We start from the raw sequence: 19,235 nt of genomic DNA, 5'->3' as shown, positions 1-19,235 counted from the left end.
GTAAACTAGAAATTACTCTAGCCATTTTAACTAATAATACCAATAAAATATCCCTGAATGGCACTTGTAGTTCTGAATAATACAAGCCCCCACTTTTAATGTTATAGCAAACAATTACAAAAAAAGAAAATTATCACTCAATCACAGACTAGATGTTTTCCTGTTATACCAACGACCCCTATAAAATAACAACATGCTAATATAGAAACCTAATGGGGTTAGCAAACAATGATATAAAAGAAATCTAATCACAGAATCCTTTGAAAAGATAAAAATCTATCTTACAAGCTTCATATTTTTTTCATTCCTTTCTAATCATCAAATCACCCATTTATTATTCTACTTCTTTCTAATTTGGAAAATATTTGGAATGCTAGGTCTTGGAGTACTAGGTCTGGCAGCAAAAATTTTGGTCATCCTATTTTTCATGTCTTCCATAGTGCCTTGAGTGAATGCTATTCCAGCTGGGAGAAGGCTACCAAAAAAAATAATCAATATTATTCAAAAATATTTTTAAAATATTTAAGAATATGAATCATTTCAAGAATATCCTGAAAATAATAATAAATTTCAATTAAAAAAAAATTCAAATATTCAAGTATAATTATTTTCTACAGTTTTTTCAAAATTCTGATTAGCATTATTACAGGATAAAGCATTAGGTATTCATCTTTTCATCATCAATTTCCTGATATGTATCCTCAACAGGTGTTCAGGGTACTATGATAGCTCTACATAATTAAGTTTATGTTACTATTTATCCCATATCCACAATTTTCCTCCAAATTAGTCTATTACTTGTCAGCACTCCAATATTGTCGTATCTAACATTTTGTGTTTCTAAGGCACTTCTGAGTGAATCAATTTATCTAGATCTTGGTCTTCCTCTGGGTTAGTTTCATACCATCTTGGCATCAAACACCTGTTTTGCTACCCAATTCCATTTAAATGATCATACCATCTTAGATTAACTCTGCTCATACAATCTTGAATGCTAATAATGTCAAGTTTCTTTCTAATGTCTTCATATTTAATATGACTTTGCAATTGATGCCATCTGTTCAGGTCCCTAATTTTTCTAAGAACTTGCATATCTGTGGATTCTAATCTTTGATCAAGTGCTTTATTTCTAACCCAACTCTCAGATCAATAACTTAAAACTAGTTTGAACACTGTATTGTATACTGCTAGTTTGGTGTTTTGTCTAATTTCTCTCTTATTCCATATAAATTTATTCGGCAGGCTATCCACCAATATCAGCTTTGCTTATTCTGTTCTATTTTCAGATTTATTTCCAGGTGGGCAGTGTATTGTCCAGGTATGATAGTGATGAGATGAAGTGGAGAGCAAGGATACGTTAGTGGAAATGAAGTGAAGAGAAAGGAGTGCAGTTTGCTATGTATGCAATGTGTTTGAAGGATCAATTGAACTGTATAAGAGTGATGGATTGCATTTGAATGGTTTCAGTGCGAGTCATTTGGAGAGACTGTTGCTGGAATGGAGAGTAATCAATGCAGAGAATGAATCTGAGCAAGTAAGAGGTGATGTGAAAGAACAGGAGAGTAAGGAAGGAGAGACTGAAGTGGTGCTTATGAATGAAAAAAAGTGCAGCATGAGTACAGAGAATGAGAAGTGTGCAAGAAAAACAAGGAGACTCAGAGTACACAGGAAAATACAACATGAGAAAGGTTGATTCTCAAAGAGGATGTGAATGTGTGTGCAGACAAGAATGAAATAGGATGGCCTGGGATGTAGGAAAAATCGTCTGAAGAAGGTTCTGGGATGAGTAAGAGAAAAGAGAAATGGCTCAAGGAAGGTAAGGAGAAGTCACATGTAATAAGTGGTATCGGTGAAACTTGTTATAGATCCTGGAATGAACTATTATGTTTGTGTATGAATGCTAGAAGTATCAGAAACAAGGGAAATGGTTACATTGATTGAGTTCATTCACCAAAACAAATTGTTGGAATAGATGAGACATGGCTGGATGAGGATGACATCCTGACAGGAATAGAGATGGAAGGGTATGATGTATTTTGTAAAGAGAGAAAAGATAAAAAGTATGGTAGAGTGCTATTGAAGACAGAAAAAAAATTATGTCCATACATGGTAGAAATGTAAGGGAGAAATAGTGGCAGTGTTTTTGAGGTAGTATGGTGTGAGAGGTGAATGGATGAAATACTTCATTGGATGTTGCTATTGTCGTGATGTTCTATTTTCATGTTGTGTTCTAATTTACCATCTAGTTTCAAGTCACTCTTATAAATAAAATAACTAATTGCGAATTGATCACCGATCCAAAAGTAGGGAAATTTATAATTATACTGCGCCACCCTATTTTAGATTAGTCTATATAAAATAGTAGGTTCAATTCTTAATTAAGTTAGCAGTCTTCTCATTAGGCCGAATCATTTATTATTATTCTACTTGGGGCACCCGCAAGATTCGAATTTTTTATGAACGGTGCAATAAAAGGGAGTTCAGGCAAACACAATATTTAGATTGATAAAATAAAACATTTAATATATGATATATAACAAATACAAGAATTCTACTTTTAAATGAAACAATACAAATAACTTAATACATCTTGCTAAGTCACTCATTGCAATTCAATCTTCTAAACTTTAACATACAATTCACAGCTTCAAAATTACAAGCTTTCTTAACTCAAGTTAATAAAACAAAACTTCTCATTTGATCAGTCTGCACATATCTATCAGTTGTACTTAATGTTTAAATTCACAGCAGGCACTAATCAAGGTAGACAATATTCCAAGCAATCTTATTTCGGACCTTGAACTTCGAAGATACGTTATAGTTAATGTTAGAATAAACAAACATGTATGACTACTCTTACCAGATACAATCTTCAATACATCAATTTATTGTGAGCACACTTATGAATTAACTTATTTAAGCTAGCGGAAAACATTAAATAAAATTCTCCAACGCTTTAACTGAACTACTGTTAATCGCGCTTCACTACTCTAAACAACAGCAATAAGGTACTGATATCTTTCCTTGTTTACTTTTCTCCAACTAGTTAATTTCATTATAATTCTTCTCAGGGCAACACAGAATTAAGACGTAATCCTAGACTAACTGGAACTAATCAGAATTTCCCATTGAATGTCCAGTTCTTTATTTATCCGATTACGACATCAATTTTCCTCTACAACAACAGCTGATTTCACTTGCAGCTGAGTATAAGATTCACTACGTTCCTTGCTACTTCTAAACACTATGCTCTTGAATTTCTGCCCTAAAGAATTTACAATTTTCTTTCACTTCCTTGCTTATATCCTACTTTCTTTCAGGCTCCGCAAAACTCTTTCCTTTTCTTTCTATAAAATTCTTATTGCCTCCCTTTCTCCTTTCTGGTTCCAAGGTCAGCACTCTTCGACTCGTGCTTGTTTATTTCATGCGTCTCCATGACAGCGCATGAACGCAAACATTTTGCTAATGTAATATAATGCTCTACTACTACACAAGTGATTACATAATGTTAAATTTTTACAAATAAGAATAAACAGAATATTTGAGCTACTTAATCAGCTCTTTCATTACGTATACAATTATTTATAATAACACTTTTCGTTACTTTACATATATATTTTAGTTATCATAAATTTCTACACATATTATTATTTAATGAATTAATAGTAGGTTAAATTTAGAATAAATACTTAAATAGTAATTCTTAATTAAGGAACAATAAATAATCTTTATACAAATCATGATTAATACATAATAAGCAATGTTAAATGTGAATGAAAAAAATAAATTACACAACATAGTTTCATTCACAATTTAACACTATAGACCTGGTAACGTGGAGGGTAGTGACTATGCAATGTATAAGCAAATTAGTCAAGCAAACAGGAAAAGGATGATTTTAATGAGAGCAATATAGAGATTGGGAATCTTGGAATTGATCATCTCATCAGAGGATGCTATTAAAAATGAGATGTCAAATCTTCCTCCAGTTGGTGAAAGTGACTGAAGTGATTATCTTGGTGGTTGCTAACCATGAGCGGACTTCTGTCAGCAAAGGGTACAAGGCTGGTGATTATGAGAAGCTTAGGAAACAGCTTGCAGCTGTAGCATGGAATGCTACCACTGCCCAATCAGTTCACAATAAGTGAATGAAGTTGCTACTACTGTTGTGGAGCAGGCCATGAATAACAATGTTCGTTCCTGTAATGCACATGCTATATCAAGACACATAGATGTACCTTACACAACTGTCTAGAAAATTCTACAGAAGATTCTGCATTTCTACCCATTCAAGATAACACTGATACAGGAGTTGCACTTAAAGGACTTTGAAAGTTGACATTTGCTTTAACATTCCTTGCTTGAGTTGAGTTGGATGCTATATGGCTGTGGATGACTTTGTGGGAAGATGAGGCTCACTTTCACCTGAACAGAGCTGTGAATATGTACAACTGCTGGGTATAATGTATTTATATATGGGCTATGCGAAACCCATATGCAACCCAATAAATTCCTTTGTATTCATCCAAAGTTACTGCCTGGATAGGTATAATAAATTTAGTTTAATCCTTTATCCAAGTGTGAGCAAACAAAGTTTGCGCCTGAAAGTATCTTCAGGACTGGGTTAAGGTGGTACACACCAGGGCAACTCGTTGCAAAGGTGGAGCAAGCTACCAACACTCCTATCCTAGTATCTCCTATAATGCAAAACACATCTCCTTGCGGATATGTCTATTGTTATGCATTAAGGGAAGGGCCACTACCCAGACCGGTTTCGACCTTTATTGAGGTCTCTTCAGTGGGAGCCAGGCCCAAGTCGAGATATCAGGCAGAAGCATTTGCAGGTCATCTCCACCTATAGGAATTGCCAATTGGTGTGCCACCCTTTTTTAATAAATTACTCTGGATTTAGAGAAAGATGTTGAAAGTTTATTTTCCACTTGGTTAGAGTATAATAAATTTAGTTTAATCCTTTATCCAAGTGTGAGCAAACAAAGTTTGCGCCTGAAAGTATCTTCAGGACTGGGTTAAGGTGGTACACACCAGGGCAACTCGTTGCAAAGGTGGAGCAAGCTACCAACACTCCTATCCTAGTATCTCCTATAATGCAAAACACATCTCCTTGCGGATATGTCTATTGTTATGCATTAAGGGAAGGGCCACTACCCAGACCGGTTTCGACCTTTATTGAGGTCTCTTCAGTGGGAGCCAGGCCCAAGTCGAGATATCAGGCAGAAGCATTTGCAGGTCATCTCCACCTATAGGAATTGCCAATTGGTGTGCCACCCTTTTTTAATAAATTACTCTGGATTTAGAGAAAGATGTTGAAAGTTTATTTTCCACTTGGTTAGAGTATAATAAATTTAGTTTAATCCTTTATCCAAGTGTGAGCAAACCAAGTTTGCGCCTGAAAGTATCTTCAGGACTGGGTTAAGGTGGTACACACCAGGGCAACTCGTTGCAAAGGTGGAGCAAGCTACCAACACTCCTATCCTAGTATCTCCTATAATGCAAAACACATCTCCTTGCGGATATGTCTATTGTTATGCATTAAGGGAAGGGCCACTACCCAGACCGGTTTCGACCTTTATTGAGGTCTCTTCAGTGGGAGCCAGGCCCAAGTCGAGATATCAGGCAGAAGCATTTGCAGGTCATCTCCACCTATAGGAATTGCCAATTGGTGTGCCACCCTTTTTTAATAAATTACTCTGGATTTAGAGAAAGATGTTGAAAGTTTATTTTCCACTTGGTTAGAGTATAATAAATTTAGTTTAATCCTTTATCCAAGTGTGAGCAAACAAAGTTTGCGCCTGAAAGTATCTTCAGGACTGGGTTATCCTATAGGTGGAGATGACCTGCAAATGCTTCTGCCTGATATCTCGACTTGGGCCTGGCTCCCACTGAAGAGACCTCAATAAAGGTCGAAACCGGTCTGGGTAGTGGCCCTTCCCTTAATGCATAACAATAGACATATCCGCAAGGAGATGTGTTTTGCATTATAGGAGATACTAGGATAGGAGTGTTGGTAGCTTGCTCCACCTTTGCAACGAGTTGCCCTGGTGTGTACCACCTTAACCCAGTCCTGAAGATACTTTCAGGCGCAAACTTTGTTTGCTCACACTTGGATAAAGGATTAAACTAAATTTATTATACTCTAACCAAGTGGAAAATAAACTTTCAACATCTTTCTCTAAATCCAGAGTAATTTATTAAAAAAGGGTGGCACACCAATTGGCAATTCCTATAGGTGGAGATGACCTGCAAATGCTTCTGCCTGATATCTCGACTTGGGCCTGGCTCCCACTGAAGAGACCTCAATAAAGGTCGAAACCGGTCTGGGTAGTGGCCCTTCCCTTAATGCATAACAATAGACATATCCGCAAGGAGATGTGTTTTGCATTATAGGAGATACTAGGATAGGAGTGTTGGTAGCTTGCTCCACCTTTGCAACGAGTTGCCCTGGTGTGTACCACCTTAACCCAGTCCTGAAGATACTTTCAGGCGCAAACTTTGTTTGCTCACACTTGGATAAAGGATTAAACTAAATTTATTATACTCTAACCAAGTGGAAAATAAACTTTCAACATCAATGCCTGGATAGGGTTTACACCTTCGTTTATTACTGAACCATTTTTCTTTGAGGAAATTTGCCTGTTGGGCCTGTGATCTGCTCAGTTACTGCTGAGAGGTATCGCAATATGATAAATGATTTTGATGTGACACAGCAGTGCCTGTTCATCGGTCAGTAATTTTTCATGCAGGATGGGGCCCATCTGCACACTGGTTAATCGATACAGGGAGTTCTTTGAGGAAGCCAAAGCAGCTATACATTTCCCACTGCATGGCCACCTCATTCACCTGATCTGACCCTCTTTGACCTCTGGCTCCATGATTTTTCAAAGACAGGGTTTATTGGGTCATCCTGATAACTTGCCAGCACTGAAACACAGCATCAGTCCTGACCACCTGTGTTCTGCAGTCAAACACTGCAAAAGATGCAGTTTGTGGCATAACGGGAAGAGTAAAGCCCATGAATGCATAATCAAAATGAATAAAAATGTGTTACGTATGCTTATGTCACTTTTCTTCTTGCACACAAAAAATTATTATATCTACATTCAATATATTATATGACACCCCTGGCAGTGAATTTGGAACTACTTTTTTTGTTCTTAGATATCACTTCTGCATGATGCACAATGCACTCCTGCAAAGTTTTGTAGCATTTGAATCACTGGGAGGCGCTCTACACAAAACCCTAAACAGGGAATACTTCAATTTTGATTGCCCTGTACAATGATGGGAAATTCATTGTCATCAAAGTCCTGATATGTACCTTTAAAGAGTGAGTAGGATATGATGATAGTTATTATTACATAAGCAAAGTGGATATTAGATCCAGCATTATTTCAAAGTCAAATGTAGAAACTATGAAAGTTTCATAAGGTAAGTTTGACCAGATAGTATACGGGAATACACTTCCTGGCATTCACAAGTTGCCTTAGTTATGGACTACTTAAAAGACATATGTGCCACCCAAGCATCTATATTCGCCTTTTAGTCCATTTTTAAAGTTTCACTGGTCTGACAGCTGTTTCAAACTGGTTGGTTCTCTTCAGAGACCAGGCAGAAACCTTAAGAGAGTAAAAAAAACTCTTGTTCAGTACTAAGGAACTTGAAATGTCAGAGAAATGTATTTTTTTGTAAGCAAACTCTTGGTCGATGTGTAGAAGTAATTACTAAAATAAAGAGCCAAAAGGATTCAGTTTAGCGATCCAAAATTACATAAGCAAAGTGGATATTAGATCCAGCATTATTTCAAAGCTGAATGTAGAAACTATGAAAGTTTTGTAAGGTAAGCTGACCAGAGAGCTTATGGGCTTAATAAAGGCAAATACATAGATGCTTGGGCAGCTCCTATGTCTCTTAAGTAGTCCACACTAAGACAACTTGTGAATGCTGGGAAGTGTATTCCTGTAGGCTCTCTCTGTGGTCAACTTACCTTACGAACTTTCATAGTTTCCACATTCAGCTTTGAAATAATGCTGGATCTAATATTCACTTTTCTTATGTAATTTTGCATAGCTGAACTGAAGCCTTTTGGCTCTATATTTTAGAGAGTTACTATTATTATTCTATTCTCTCATTATCTCTTATCTAATATCTTTGTATCTCTTATTCTTATATATTATTCTATTATTATATAATCTATCAACAATTTTCTCTAAGTTAATTTACTATTTATCAGCACTCTAATATTGTCATATCTTATTATTATTGTTGTTGTTCTGGGCAACTCCAAGGAGTTGACAGACTCATCGAGGGAGGCCCTAACATCATGTCAAGAACAACTATTCGACATTGACACAGTATCTATCATACATTGCCTTGAACTCATTCACAGTCATAGCACCCACAACAGACTCTGGAAGCTTATTCCACTCATTCACTACTCTCCAAGTAAAAAACCTAGCTCTAACTCCCTTGTCAACCATGCTCTTGCCCAGCTTCCATGCATGGCCCCTAGTCCTCCCACCACCAGTCATATTTTCAAAAATATCTTCTGGATCAATCTTGTAGAAACCCTTCAGTAATTTGAATGTCTCAATCATATCACCCCTCCTTTGCCTATCGTCCAATCTCTGCAACCCACAAATCTTCAACCTATTCTCATAAGGTTCATTCCACAGACCTTCTATCATCTTGGTCACTCGTCTCTGGATCCTTTCCACTTCCTCCCCATCACGAAGAAACCCTGGTGCCCGTAACTAGGCACAGTGGTCCAGATGGGGTCTTATCAAGGCTCGATACAGAGGAACAACTTGTTTGTCTCTGCATGTTAAGGTATTTTTCAGAAGCCAAGTGATTTGATGAGCTGATTTAGTCACTTTTGCAATGTGCCCCCTAAACTTCAATTCCCTATCCACCAACACTCCCAAATCCCTGGCCTCTTCAATCTCCTGGAGTATGGTTCCACCAATGCGATATACTGCTGCTATTCTTTTCACCCCAAAATGTATAACCTTACACTTTGCCACATTAAATTGACATCCATTTTTCCTAGCCCAGTCCTCCAAACTATCCAAATCATCCTGTAAAATTTTGACATCCTGTGCACTCACAATTGCTCTACGCAACTTTGCATCATCAGCAAACAAGTGAACACTTCCTCTCAAATCCTTTCCTATATCATTGATGAACAAACTGAAAAGCAGTGGTCCAAGAACAGAGCCCTGCGGCACGCAACTAGTCACAAGCCATCTTTTAGATTCCACTCCTGCATAAACCACTCTCTGGTATCTCTCCTTCAACTACCCTCCTATCCATCTCACCAACCCTATATCTATCCCCATCTGCTCCAGTTTACTGATTAGGGTTCCATGTGGTATCCTGTCAAAGGCCTTGGCAAGGTCCAGTAGTATCACTGTAAACCCATTACCCCTATCCAGTTCAGCCGTCACTGTGTTATAAAACATGAGCAAGTTACTGAGGCATGATCTACCCTTCACAAACCATGTTGTCCCCCATACAGTATCCCATTTTCATCTATCCAATCCTGTATTCTTTTCTTGACTAATTTCTCTAAGACCTTGACAATGATTCCTGATATGCTAATTGGCCGGTAATTTACAACAGTAGTCTTGGAACCACCTTCATGCAGTGGAACTATTTTCCCTCTCTTTCCACCCCCTTGGGACTAACCCAGACCCGAGACTCAAATTAAACAAAATGGTCAAGGGTACTGACAATTCTTTAGCTGCTTCTCGTACGACATGAGCTGGTATACCATCCAATCCCACGGATGTATTGACATTGAGGTTATGCAATAGCCTACTCACCTCCACTTCATTCACCACAATTCCCGTATAATCTACTGGTTTATTCGTTTCTGCAATTGACATTGCAGAAACGAATGATATATACTTGCAAAGTGCTCACTCAGTAACTCAACTATATCAACTGATTCAGTTACCTCCCAAACATCGGCATTCTTTAAAATCATTCTGCCATGTACATTTTTCCTTTTACTTGCTACATATCTAAAAAACTCTTTAGGATTCTCTTTAGCCTGCATGGCCAAATGTTCTTTCGTAATCCTTTTTTGCTTTTCTTACCACACTCGTTACCCTTCTGGCCTGCGCTTTATACCGTTCATGTGCCTGCGATCACCTTTCTCCTTAAATTCCCTCCATAGTTGTTTCTTTTTTTGCAGCTCAAGCTTAATGGTGTTATTCATCCATTTAACCCCTACTTGATTTATTATTCGGACTCTTGGTATATAGTCAACCATTGCCTCCTGCAAACAGTTCTTAACCACCTCCCATGCACTATCAACATCCAGCACTTGCAGTTTTACATGCCATGGCATTGAGCCAAGCACACACCTAAGCTTGTCATACTTTCCAGCCCGATAATTCCACATGTACCCTGTCTTAATTGAAAATTCCACACCTTTAGCCACCTCCCAAGTCAAGACCCCATGATCACTCTCACCAATTGGTGGCAATGTGGTCATATTTGTTAGCCAAATCCTCAGATGTAATTACTAGGTCAAGCACTCTATGACCCCTAGTATTTTCCATTACATGCTGTCGCAGGTAGTTATCCCTTAATAACCGCATAAATCCAATTCCTTCCTCCCGTGTGTCCTCTCCTTAGTCCAATCAATGCGACTATAGTTGAAATCTCCCATAATAATTATCCTCCTTCCACTCATTTCTTCTATTTGCTTGTGCATACTGTCATCACCATCTTTTCCATCACTTGGTCTATAGCAGCACCCAATTGTATATTTAATTCTGCTAGCCACAATCTCACACCAAATGGCCTCAAATGTGCTCTTTTCTCTATCCTGCAATTCAACTTCTATTCTCCTTGGCTGTAGCTCATCAGCTATCATCAACAATACTCCTCCCCCCATTTTATTCTCCCTGTCATTCCAGCTTACATTCAATCCCACTAGCTATATCAGCTACAGTCAGCCATGATTCCCTAATACCAATAACCTGTGGTCTGGAAGTGCCAACCATGGCCAAAAACTCTTCCTTCTTGTTCCTAATACTCCTAGCATTAGTGTACATGAATTTAAGACCCCCCATTAGCCCCAACCCTATATATTAACTATCCCACTCTGATTTGTTGTCCTTATTTGCTCAGGCATATTATATATTCCTGAGCAAATTATACAATTCATACATTCAACTACCTCCCTAAGGACTGTATATCTACCCCCCCCCCCCCCGCCCTTAATAAATCTAGTCTCCCTGAATTTGCACATCCACTACATTCAGCAACACTTTCTCAAGTCTCCTTACACCATAACCATTCAAATGCAAGCCATCCATCTTATATAGATCCTTTCGCCCATCGAACTCACTCCACAAATTCCACACCACTCATCATACATAACCCACGCATAAAGTCATTCGCAATTATGGCTCTCCTTTTAAACATTTCACTGTCATACCGTGGCAAAAGACTAATCATTCTAATTCTCTCACTCCTTTCTTTTGCTACCTCAAACAATTCATTCAGGTCTTCTATCATTTCCATTTTATCTCCTTTCAAATCATTCGTACCTGCCACAACAATCATTTCTTTCACCCTTTCCTTTTGCTCTCTAATAGACTCAGTTACATCCTTTATGGTTGCACCAGGTTGGTACGATTTTGTCAAATCCTCTACTAACACACCTCATACTAACGCGTCTCCATACAGCACTCTATCCTTCATTTTGTTCATGTTCACACTCATACGCCTATTTTTCCTGTCATACTTTTTATTATTGGTTGGTTCATTCAGTCGACTTTTGCTCATATGCTCTAGCTGCTGTTTTGCCCTTTGTATCGCACCATTCAACAATGCGGTCTGACTCGCTGCATCTATCTCATCTTTTTTATTCTCTGTAAAACCATTAATACTATCATTCATACTTTCTACATTCACACTGTCACAATTCTCTGGTACAACCTCGCCATTTCTTGTCATATCCCTATTTTCTTCATTCTGAAGTTTGACAAAAATATCACACTCACGATCCGAAATACACTTCAATTCCTCATTCTCCCTACATTTTCTACACACATTCACTCCTTTATTATCACCTAACCACACTCTGACTGCACTCCGAAAAGCGTACATTTCGCAGATAGTACACTGAATCATCTCCTTTACAGTACCGTTCTTGAAAGAAGATGGCGAACCATCATTACTGGCCGCCATTTTGCTTCGTACTGGAGCCATACTTACTATAACGTATTTTATCAAATTATAAATACCAAAAACACACAAACAGATGCACTAAGATACGCAAGGCAAACAAAACTACGCAATATTAAAGTAAATTTATCAACGATAACTGAAAATAACGCTTATCTTATCTGGAGCTTTCACGAACACTACACACTACGAATCCCTCTAGCGGCGACTTCCCGACATAGATTATGTTATAAAACACTTTAGTACACTAACTACACTAATAAAACTACAATAATATACTAAAATTACACAATTAAATCTAACAAAATATTAATAAATCAACAAAAATCACAAACTTTCAGGAGCTCTCCGACAGTACGTCCTTTCGCCATCTTATATTACAATTTGGTTCATTTCGTCTTATTCCATATAAGCATATTCAAGTGGCTTCCCATCACACCAGTTTCCTTATTTTATTTTCTATTTCTATGTTTTAATTTGCCATCTTCACTAAAAATTATGTTTTTAGAGCATTCCTGACTGCAGCAAAGTAACTCAACTAGATCTTGGTCTCTTTCTGTGTCTTTTCCCTAGCAAACACCTGCTTTCAAATGTTTCCTTTCTCATTCTTTTTAAGACTACACCACCTGAGATTAGCCCTGCCCACACATTTTTGCATCTTAACAATAACAAGTTCCTCCATAATATCTTCATTATTTATGTGATTCGGCCAATGATTCCACACCGGTTTTATCTATTGTCTCTAGTAATCAATAAAATAAGCAAACCAACTCTGATACACAGTATGTCTAACCATACCTCTGTGTAGAAAGTATTTTTAACTTGGGTATAATTATGTTAAAGATACCAAGCAATTTTAAACCTGGTTTTACTCCATTTTTCCCAAGCGAGCAAACAGACAAAATGTCAAGTTTGCATCTGCAATTGATGCAAGACTAGCTGAAGGGATGCACTACCTGTGGGATCAGCTAGTCTTGCATCAATTGCAGGTGCAAACTTGACATTTTGTCTGTTTGCTCACTTGGGAAAAATGGAGTAAAACCAGGTTTAAAATTGCTTGGTATCTTTAACATACCCCTGTGTATCAGAGAGTTGGTTATATACAGCTATTTAACAATCTGGTTCATTCCTCTCTTATTCCATATAAACATATTCAAGTGGCTTCCCATCCCATCAGTTTGCATATTTTATTTTCTATTTCTATGTTTAATTTGTCATTTTCATCAAAAATTATGTCTAAATTAGCTGAATTATTTTAACTGTGATGTTTTTGTATTCCAGCCTATTTTCATAGTTTGACTTTTTATTGCCGATTTTCACACAAAATTTGTTACAATAGTTAATCAATCTAGTTAGAGAATCCTGAGGCCTTGCACTAGATTTATTTATGAGCACAGCATCATCTGTGTAATGTAAAAAACTTGGTTGAATAACTCCAATTTTGATATCAGGACTGATGCCACTTTCCTTCATAATGTGATGCAGATATATATCATGAATAACAGGAGATAGTGTATGCACTCAATTTTACATCAGGTGTGAAACAATAGTGCACACCATCTTGCTGTACTTCCTTCAATTCCAACTGCTGACTTACAGCTTTATTGCTGTGTTCCATGCACCCATATAACCAGTACCATTGACAGGGTGTAGCATAGAGGCAGCCTGTCCACAACAAAGCTTAATAAGGGTGCTCATTCAGCCATATTGTGTTAGGTGCCTTTCTGCACTTGCTACGCGAACAATTCCTGTTAGTGTAGCAAGTGCAGAAAGGCGTTTTTCCAAGCTTAAACGGATTAAAAATTATTTGCGAACAGCAATGACCCAAGAAAGATTGGTTGGTCTAGCAACTATATCGATAGAGGCAGACATAGCTTATAATTTAAATTTAGAAGAGCTTATAAATAGTTTTATTGTAGATAGAGCAAACATTTGATTAATGTTATTATGTAATCATTTTGCATTAATGTTTCTCTTGTAATAAAAACAAAGTAGCAATTGGAGATTTTCTTATATTTTTGTCTTATAATCCACCAGGGACGATATTTAATTGTTTGCCTCAGGATGTGATCTAATCTGGCAACAGCCCTGTATATATAACTGTAGAGTTTTGAACAGCATTTCTATTGGCACCTTGTGCTATGCCTTTTCCAGATCTACAAAACTGAAATACAAAGTATTATTATATTTCCATGATTTCTCAACTGTGTCAAAGTGAAAACCAGATACTAACAACTCCTATTTAGCTTTAACCCAGGTTATTCTTCCAAGTTTCTCTTTTACAGTTTTTTTTATATCTTTAAGCAGTATGCCTGCATAAATCTCATCTGGAATTTCCCTTGGCCAGAAACTGTTCTGTAACTTTTATGTTCAGTTTTATTTCACTTTTCACAGATTGGCACTATGATAGAACTACTCAAATCATTCAGAATTTAGCTTCTGAATTATGTAGCATAGCTCCTGTCAAACATTTATACTTTACCTCCATATTTGTTCATTTTTTTGTATAATCGAATATTACTATTCCATTTGTCTTTTTAGACATTTTAGGTTTTTCTTTTTCTTTTCTTTAACTTCAAGTACTGATATGTATTCCTCTTGAATATTTGCCCATGTTCTGTCAGGGCCTGTTTTATCTAAAAATGTTCAAAGTAATTATTATAGACATCTAAAATATCTTTTTATATCACCTTTATTCACTTCGCTATTGCAGTAATCTTTCTCCATTTCTAAGCTTTTAATAACCTCAGTACATGTCTCCATAGCCAAATCAATCATTCAAAGTTTTCTACCAAGACTCTGAGGTTTGCTTCTTGTTTTATTTTTTTCCCCCTCTAATAATTGTAAATGTGAATATTTGAGCCTACATTAATAAATAAATTTTTCTGTTATTGATTACATTCTTCCATTCTTCTTTAGGTGTCATCCCTTAAAAGGAGGTTGGCAACCATGCCACGGAACTTTTTTCTTTCTTTTGCTGCTCTGGAACATTTATTGTAATTCACTGGCGTGAATTACAATAAATGTTCCAGATCAATCCAAATAAAAGTTGTCAATCCTTAATGTCTTCAAACCACATACTCCTGGGTCTACTTCTCTCTCTTTTTCCATCCAGTTTCCCTTCTAATATTAATTTCTGAATGCTTTATTGTCTAGTTAGATGTCCCAAAATATTTAAGTTTTCGTTCTTTAATTATTTTCCTTAATGTTCTATTTATTTTTGCTTTCTTTAAAACATCTTCATTTTCTCTGTCCATGATATTTTCAACATTCTTCTGATCATCCACATTTCGAAAGCTTATAATTTTTCCCCTGCTTCTTTATTTAGAGTCCATGTTTCACTGTTGTAGAGAAGACTTGACCAAATATAGCATTTTATTAATATTTTTCTTGTGTCTATGTTAATGTTTCTGGATGTGGGAACGTTTTCATATCAATAAATGCTTTTCTCGCTAACTCTATTCTTCATTTTATTTCTTTAAGGGAATTTACTCCATCTGTAAACATTTTACCCAAATATATAAAAGACTGAACCTGTACAATTTTCTTTTTGTTAACAGTTATGTTTAATTTCTTATTTATTGGTTCTTTTAATATAATCAGGCACTTTGCTTTCTTTAGTAAATTTGGTTTAATCCTTAATCCAAGTGTAAGCAAACAAAATTTGCACCTGAAAAGGTGCAAACTTTGTTTGTTTACACTTGGATAAAGGATTAAACTAAATTTATTATAGTCTAACCAAGTGAAAAATAAACTTCCAATTGCTTTCTGTAGGTTAATAATTAATCCCACATCTAAGCTTCTGTTGTAAATTTCTGTGACTAAGTTTTGAAGATCATCTTCAGATTCAGCCATAAGGACTGTGTCATCTGCATACCTGAAGTTGTTGAAGTTGATATGCCCGATTTTTACACCCTTCAATTTTGAAATATCTTTAAAAACTTGCTCACCATATATATTATAACAATAAGAGTGATAAGACACATCCTTGTCTTACTCCTTTTTTGATTTCAAAGTTGTCAGAATATGAATTTTCATATCTTATTGAGGACATTTGATTCCAGTATATATTTGTAATTATATGTAGCTCTTTTCCTTTTAACTCATTATTCTGTAGGATATGTATTAATTTCTTATGATCTATTGAATCAAATGCTTTGGTGTAATCAATAAAACAAAGATATATGCTTTTCTGGTTATCGAGGCTTCTTTCACAATGTTTTCAAATTGAAAATTCCTTCTCCTGTACCTTTGTCTTTTTGAAAACCTGACTGAGTGTCTTCTATTTCTATTTACAAAGTGCCTTTTATTCTTTCTAGAATTATTCTCAATAGTAATTTTGTAACATGGATTGTTAAACTTATTAGTCTATATTCTGAGCATTAAAATGTTCTTGGAATTTTGGGAATAGTGACAAAGATAGATTTCCTTAGTTCATCAGGGATGTATTTTTAATAACATAGATGTTATTAAAAATAACCTTTAGGTTCATTAATCATGTTTCATTTAATTTCTTTAACAATTCGATAGGGATCTGATCAGGACCTGGTGTTTTACCTGTTTTCATTTGACTTAGAATGTATTCTATTTCTTCATATGTAATTGGTTCACCATCCATATTTTGTATATCTGGTGCATCTGTGCGATCAGAGTCAAATAGTTCTTTTCCATCTTTTTATGATATCTTGTGTCTCTAGTACCATTTTCCCATTTTGATCTTTTATACAAGGATTATGGTTGAAATTTTTCTTTTTATTTGTCAGAGTATTCATTGACTTATGCATTTCTTTACTATTGTGTTTCTTGTACAATTCCCCTATTTCTTTACATTTTTCATTTAGCCACTTGTCTTTAGCCTTCCTGCATTCATTTTTTATAATTTTACTGAGTATTTTATACTGTTGTGTACTTTTCTTTTTTCATCTTTCATTCATAAGTTCTAATACTGATTCAATACATAATAAATAACGGAAAAACTCACGTAGAAATATTATTTAATAGTATAATTTTCAGTACAATTAGGCACAAAAATTAAACACTAACTGACAATTCCAAAAAGCGCCACCTAAGTAGCTGGTGTAAGATAACTAAAAAGGTCAATAACTTTCCTAAAAAAAATAAATAAATAAATAAATAAATAAAAAAAAAAAAAATTTAATACAATAAAAAGTTAGGAAAGATTAGCTGATTTGTAAAGTACTATCTCCCATAAAGGGGATAGACGTAAGCCGTCGGATCTGTTTAAGTTAGGAGAATGAAGTAGAGTTTCACATGCTTCTTTATAAAGGCGTTCCATGAGAAACTGACTTTTGTGAAGAACTTTTGTCTTTCTCCAATGAATTCTGTGTCTAGTGAAGATGGCATGTTCTGCAAGTCCAGACTTTTCAGGTTTAAAGTATTCAGTATAAGATTGGTGTTCTTCTAGCCGAATGGAGGCAGATCTTCCCGTTTGTCCGAAATAACATAATCCACAAGAACACGGAATCTGGTAGACACCTGGATGATTAAGATGTGGAAGCTTGTCCTTTGGAGAAGCGAGAAAGGTGGAGATTTTTCTAAACGGTCGAAAGGCAACAAAAATATTCAGTGGTTTTAAAATTTTTGCTATACGTTCACTGATGCCTTGTATATAAGGGATGGTAATGCGCGTTATTTCCTCTGTGTTTGAAGAGGGAGACATATTAAATCTACTCAAAGTTCTTTTAATGAAGCAATTCTTATAGCCATTAGATAGAAAGGAAGAAGTTATATATCGTATTTCTTTCTGTAAAAGATCGTCTGTAGAACAAAAGGAGTGGGCCCGATGAACCAGTGTTTTAATAGTTCCTGCCTTTTGACTGGGATGGTGATGAGATTCCGCATGGATATAATGGCCTGTATGAGTCTTCTTTCTATAAACTGAGAAATGTAGGTTACCATCTGGTTGGCGAAGAATTAGAAGATCTAAAAAGGCTAACTGCTTATTTGATTCTACTTCTAGGGTAAACTTGATCCTAGGATGAAATGCGTTTAACTTATTGAGAAATTGTTGAAGTTCATCAGAAGAGCCATTCCATACAGCAAAAATGTCATCGACATATCTGAACCAATGAGTAGGTCTGGGAGAAATATTGTCAAAGATACGTTGTTCAAAATGTTCCATAAAGAAATTGGAGATAGCAGGAGAGAGAGGATTACCCATTGCTGTTCCTTCAATTTGTTGATACAACTTATTTTTAAAAGAAAAATAACCAGAATTTATTACAAAATCAAATAAGTTTACAATGTCTGAAGGAAATTCCTGTTGTAGTAATTCAATACTTTCCGAAAGAGGCACATTTGTAAATAAAGAAACAACATCTAAACTGATCATGATATCAGAAACGTCCAAAAGAAGATCTGAAATTTTATTTTTAAAATCCAAAGTATTTTTTATATAAGTATCAGTTCTTCTAGTTGAAGAGGAGAGTAAATTAGATAAAAATTTTGAGATTTTGTAAGTTGGGCAACCTATACAATCTACGACTGGTCTTAACGGAATGCCTGGTTTATGAACTTTTGGAAGACCATACAATCTAGGTGGACGACCGAAGAAGGTTTTAAGTTTTTTCTTTTGATCTTCATTCCATGTAGATACATTATCTATAAGAGAATTGAGTCTCTTCAATTGACTCCGGGTAGGATCCGATGTAAGAGGCCTATAAGTTGAATAGTCGCAAAGTAAAAGAGACATTTTTCTCTCATATTCCTTCCTATCTTGAATCACTACAGCCTTCCCCTTATCAGCTTTCGTAATTATTAAATTATTGTTATTCTTCAGTGATTTCAATGCTTTAAATTCAGAGTAAGAAAGATTAGGACGAGGAGGCTTGGCATGAAAAAGAATTTGTGCACATTCAAAACGTAATCTGTTGGCTGTTTTTTGGGATAAGGATCGAATACCCCTGTCTATGTTATGAAAAAAATTCATAATAGGCACCTTATTCGGCGTAACAGCGAAATCCTTTTGATAAAACAAAACGTTCACAGTCTGTTAG

General features: G+C 35.9%; 1 protein-coding gene across 1 annotated transcript in view; it reads right to left on the bottom strand.

Moving 5' to 3' along the window:
* Positions 1-209: 209 nt before the first annotated feature.
* LOC150097072 (RAB11-binding protein RELCH homolog) overlaps positions 210-19,235 on the bottom strand; it is a 445,830-nt gene continuing 426,804 nt past the window's right edge. Inside the window, exon 22 of the mRNA XM_090408119.1 lies at positions 210-475. Within this exon, the coding sequence (XP_090264245.1) occupies positions 340-475 (136 nt within the window). The 3' untranslated portion in view covers positions 210-339. The remainder of the gene's footprint in view (positions 476-19,235) is intronic.

Source organism: Typopeltis vanoorti, chromosome 18, assembly GCF_054136105.1.
Source record: "Typopeltis vanoorti isolate ZY-2024b chromosome 18, IOZ_Tvanoo_1.0, whole genome shotgun sequence".
Classification (NCBI taxonomy): Eukaryota; Metazoa; Arthropoda; class Arachnida; order Uropygi; family Thelyphonidae; genus Typopeltis; species Typopeltis vanoorti.
Note: the sequence above shows the minus strand (reverse complement) of the source record. Positions and strands in the feature narration are given on the sequence as shown.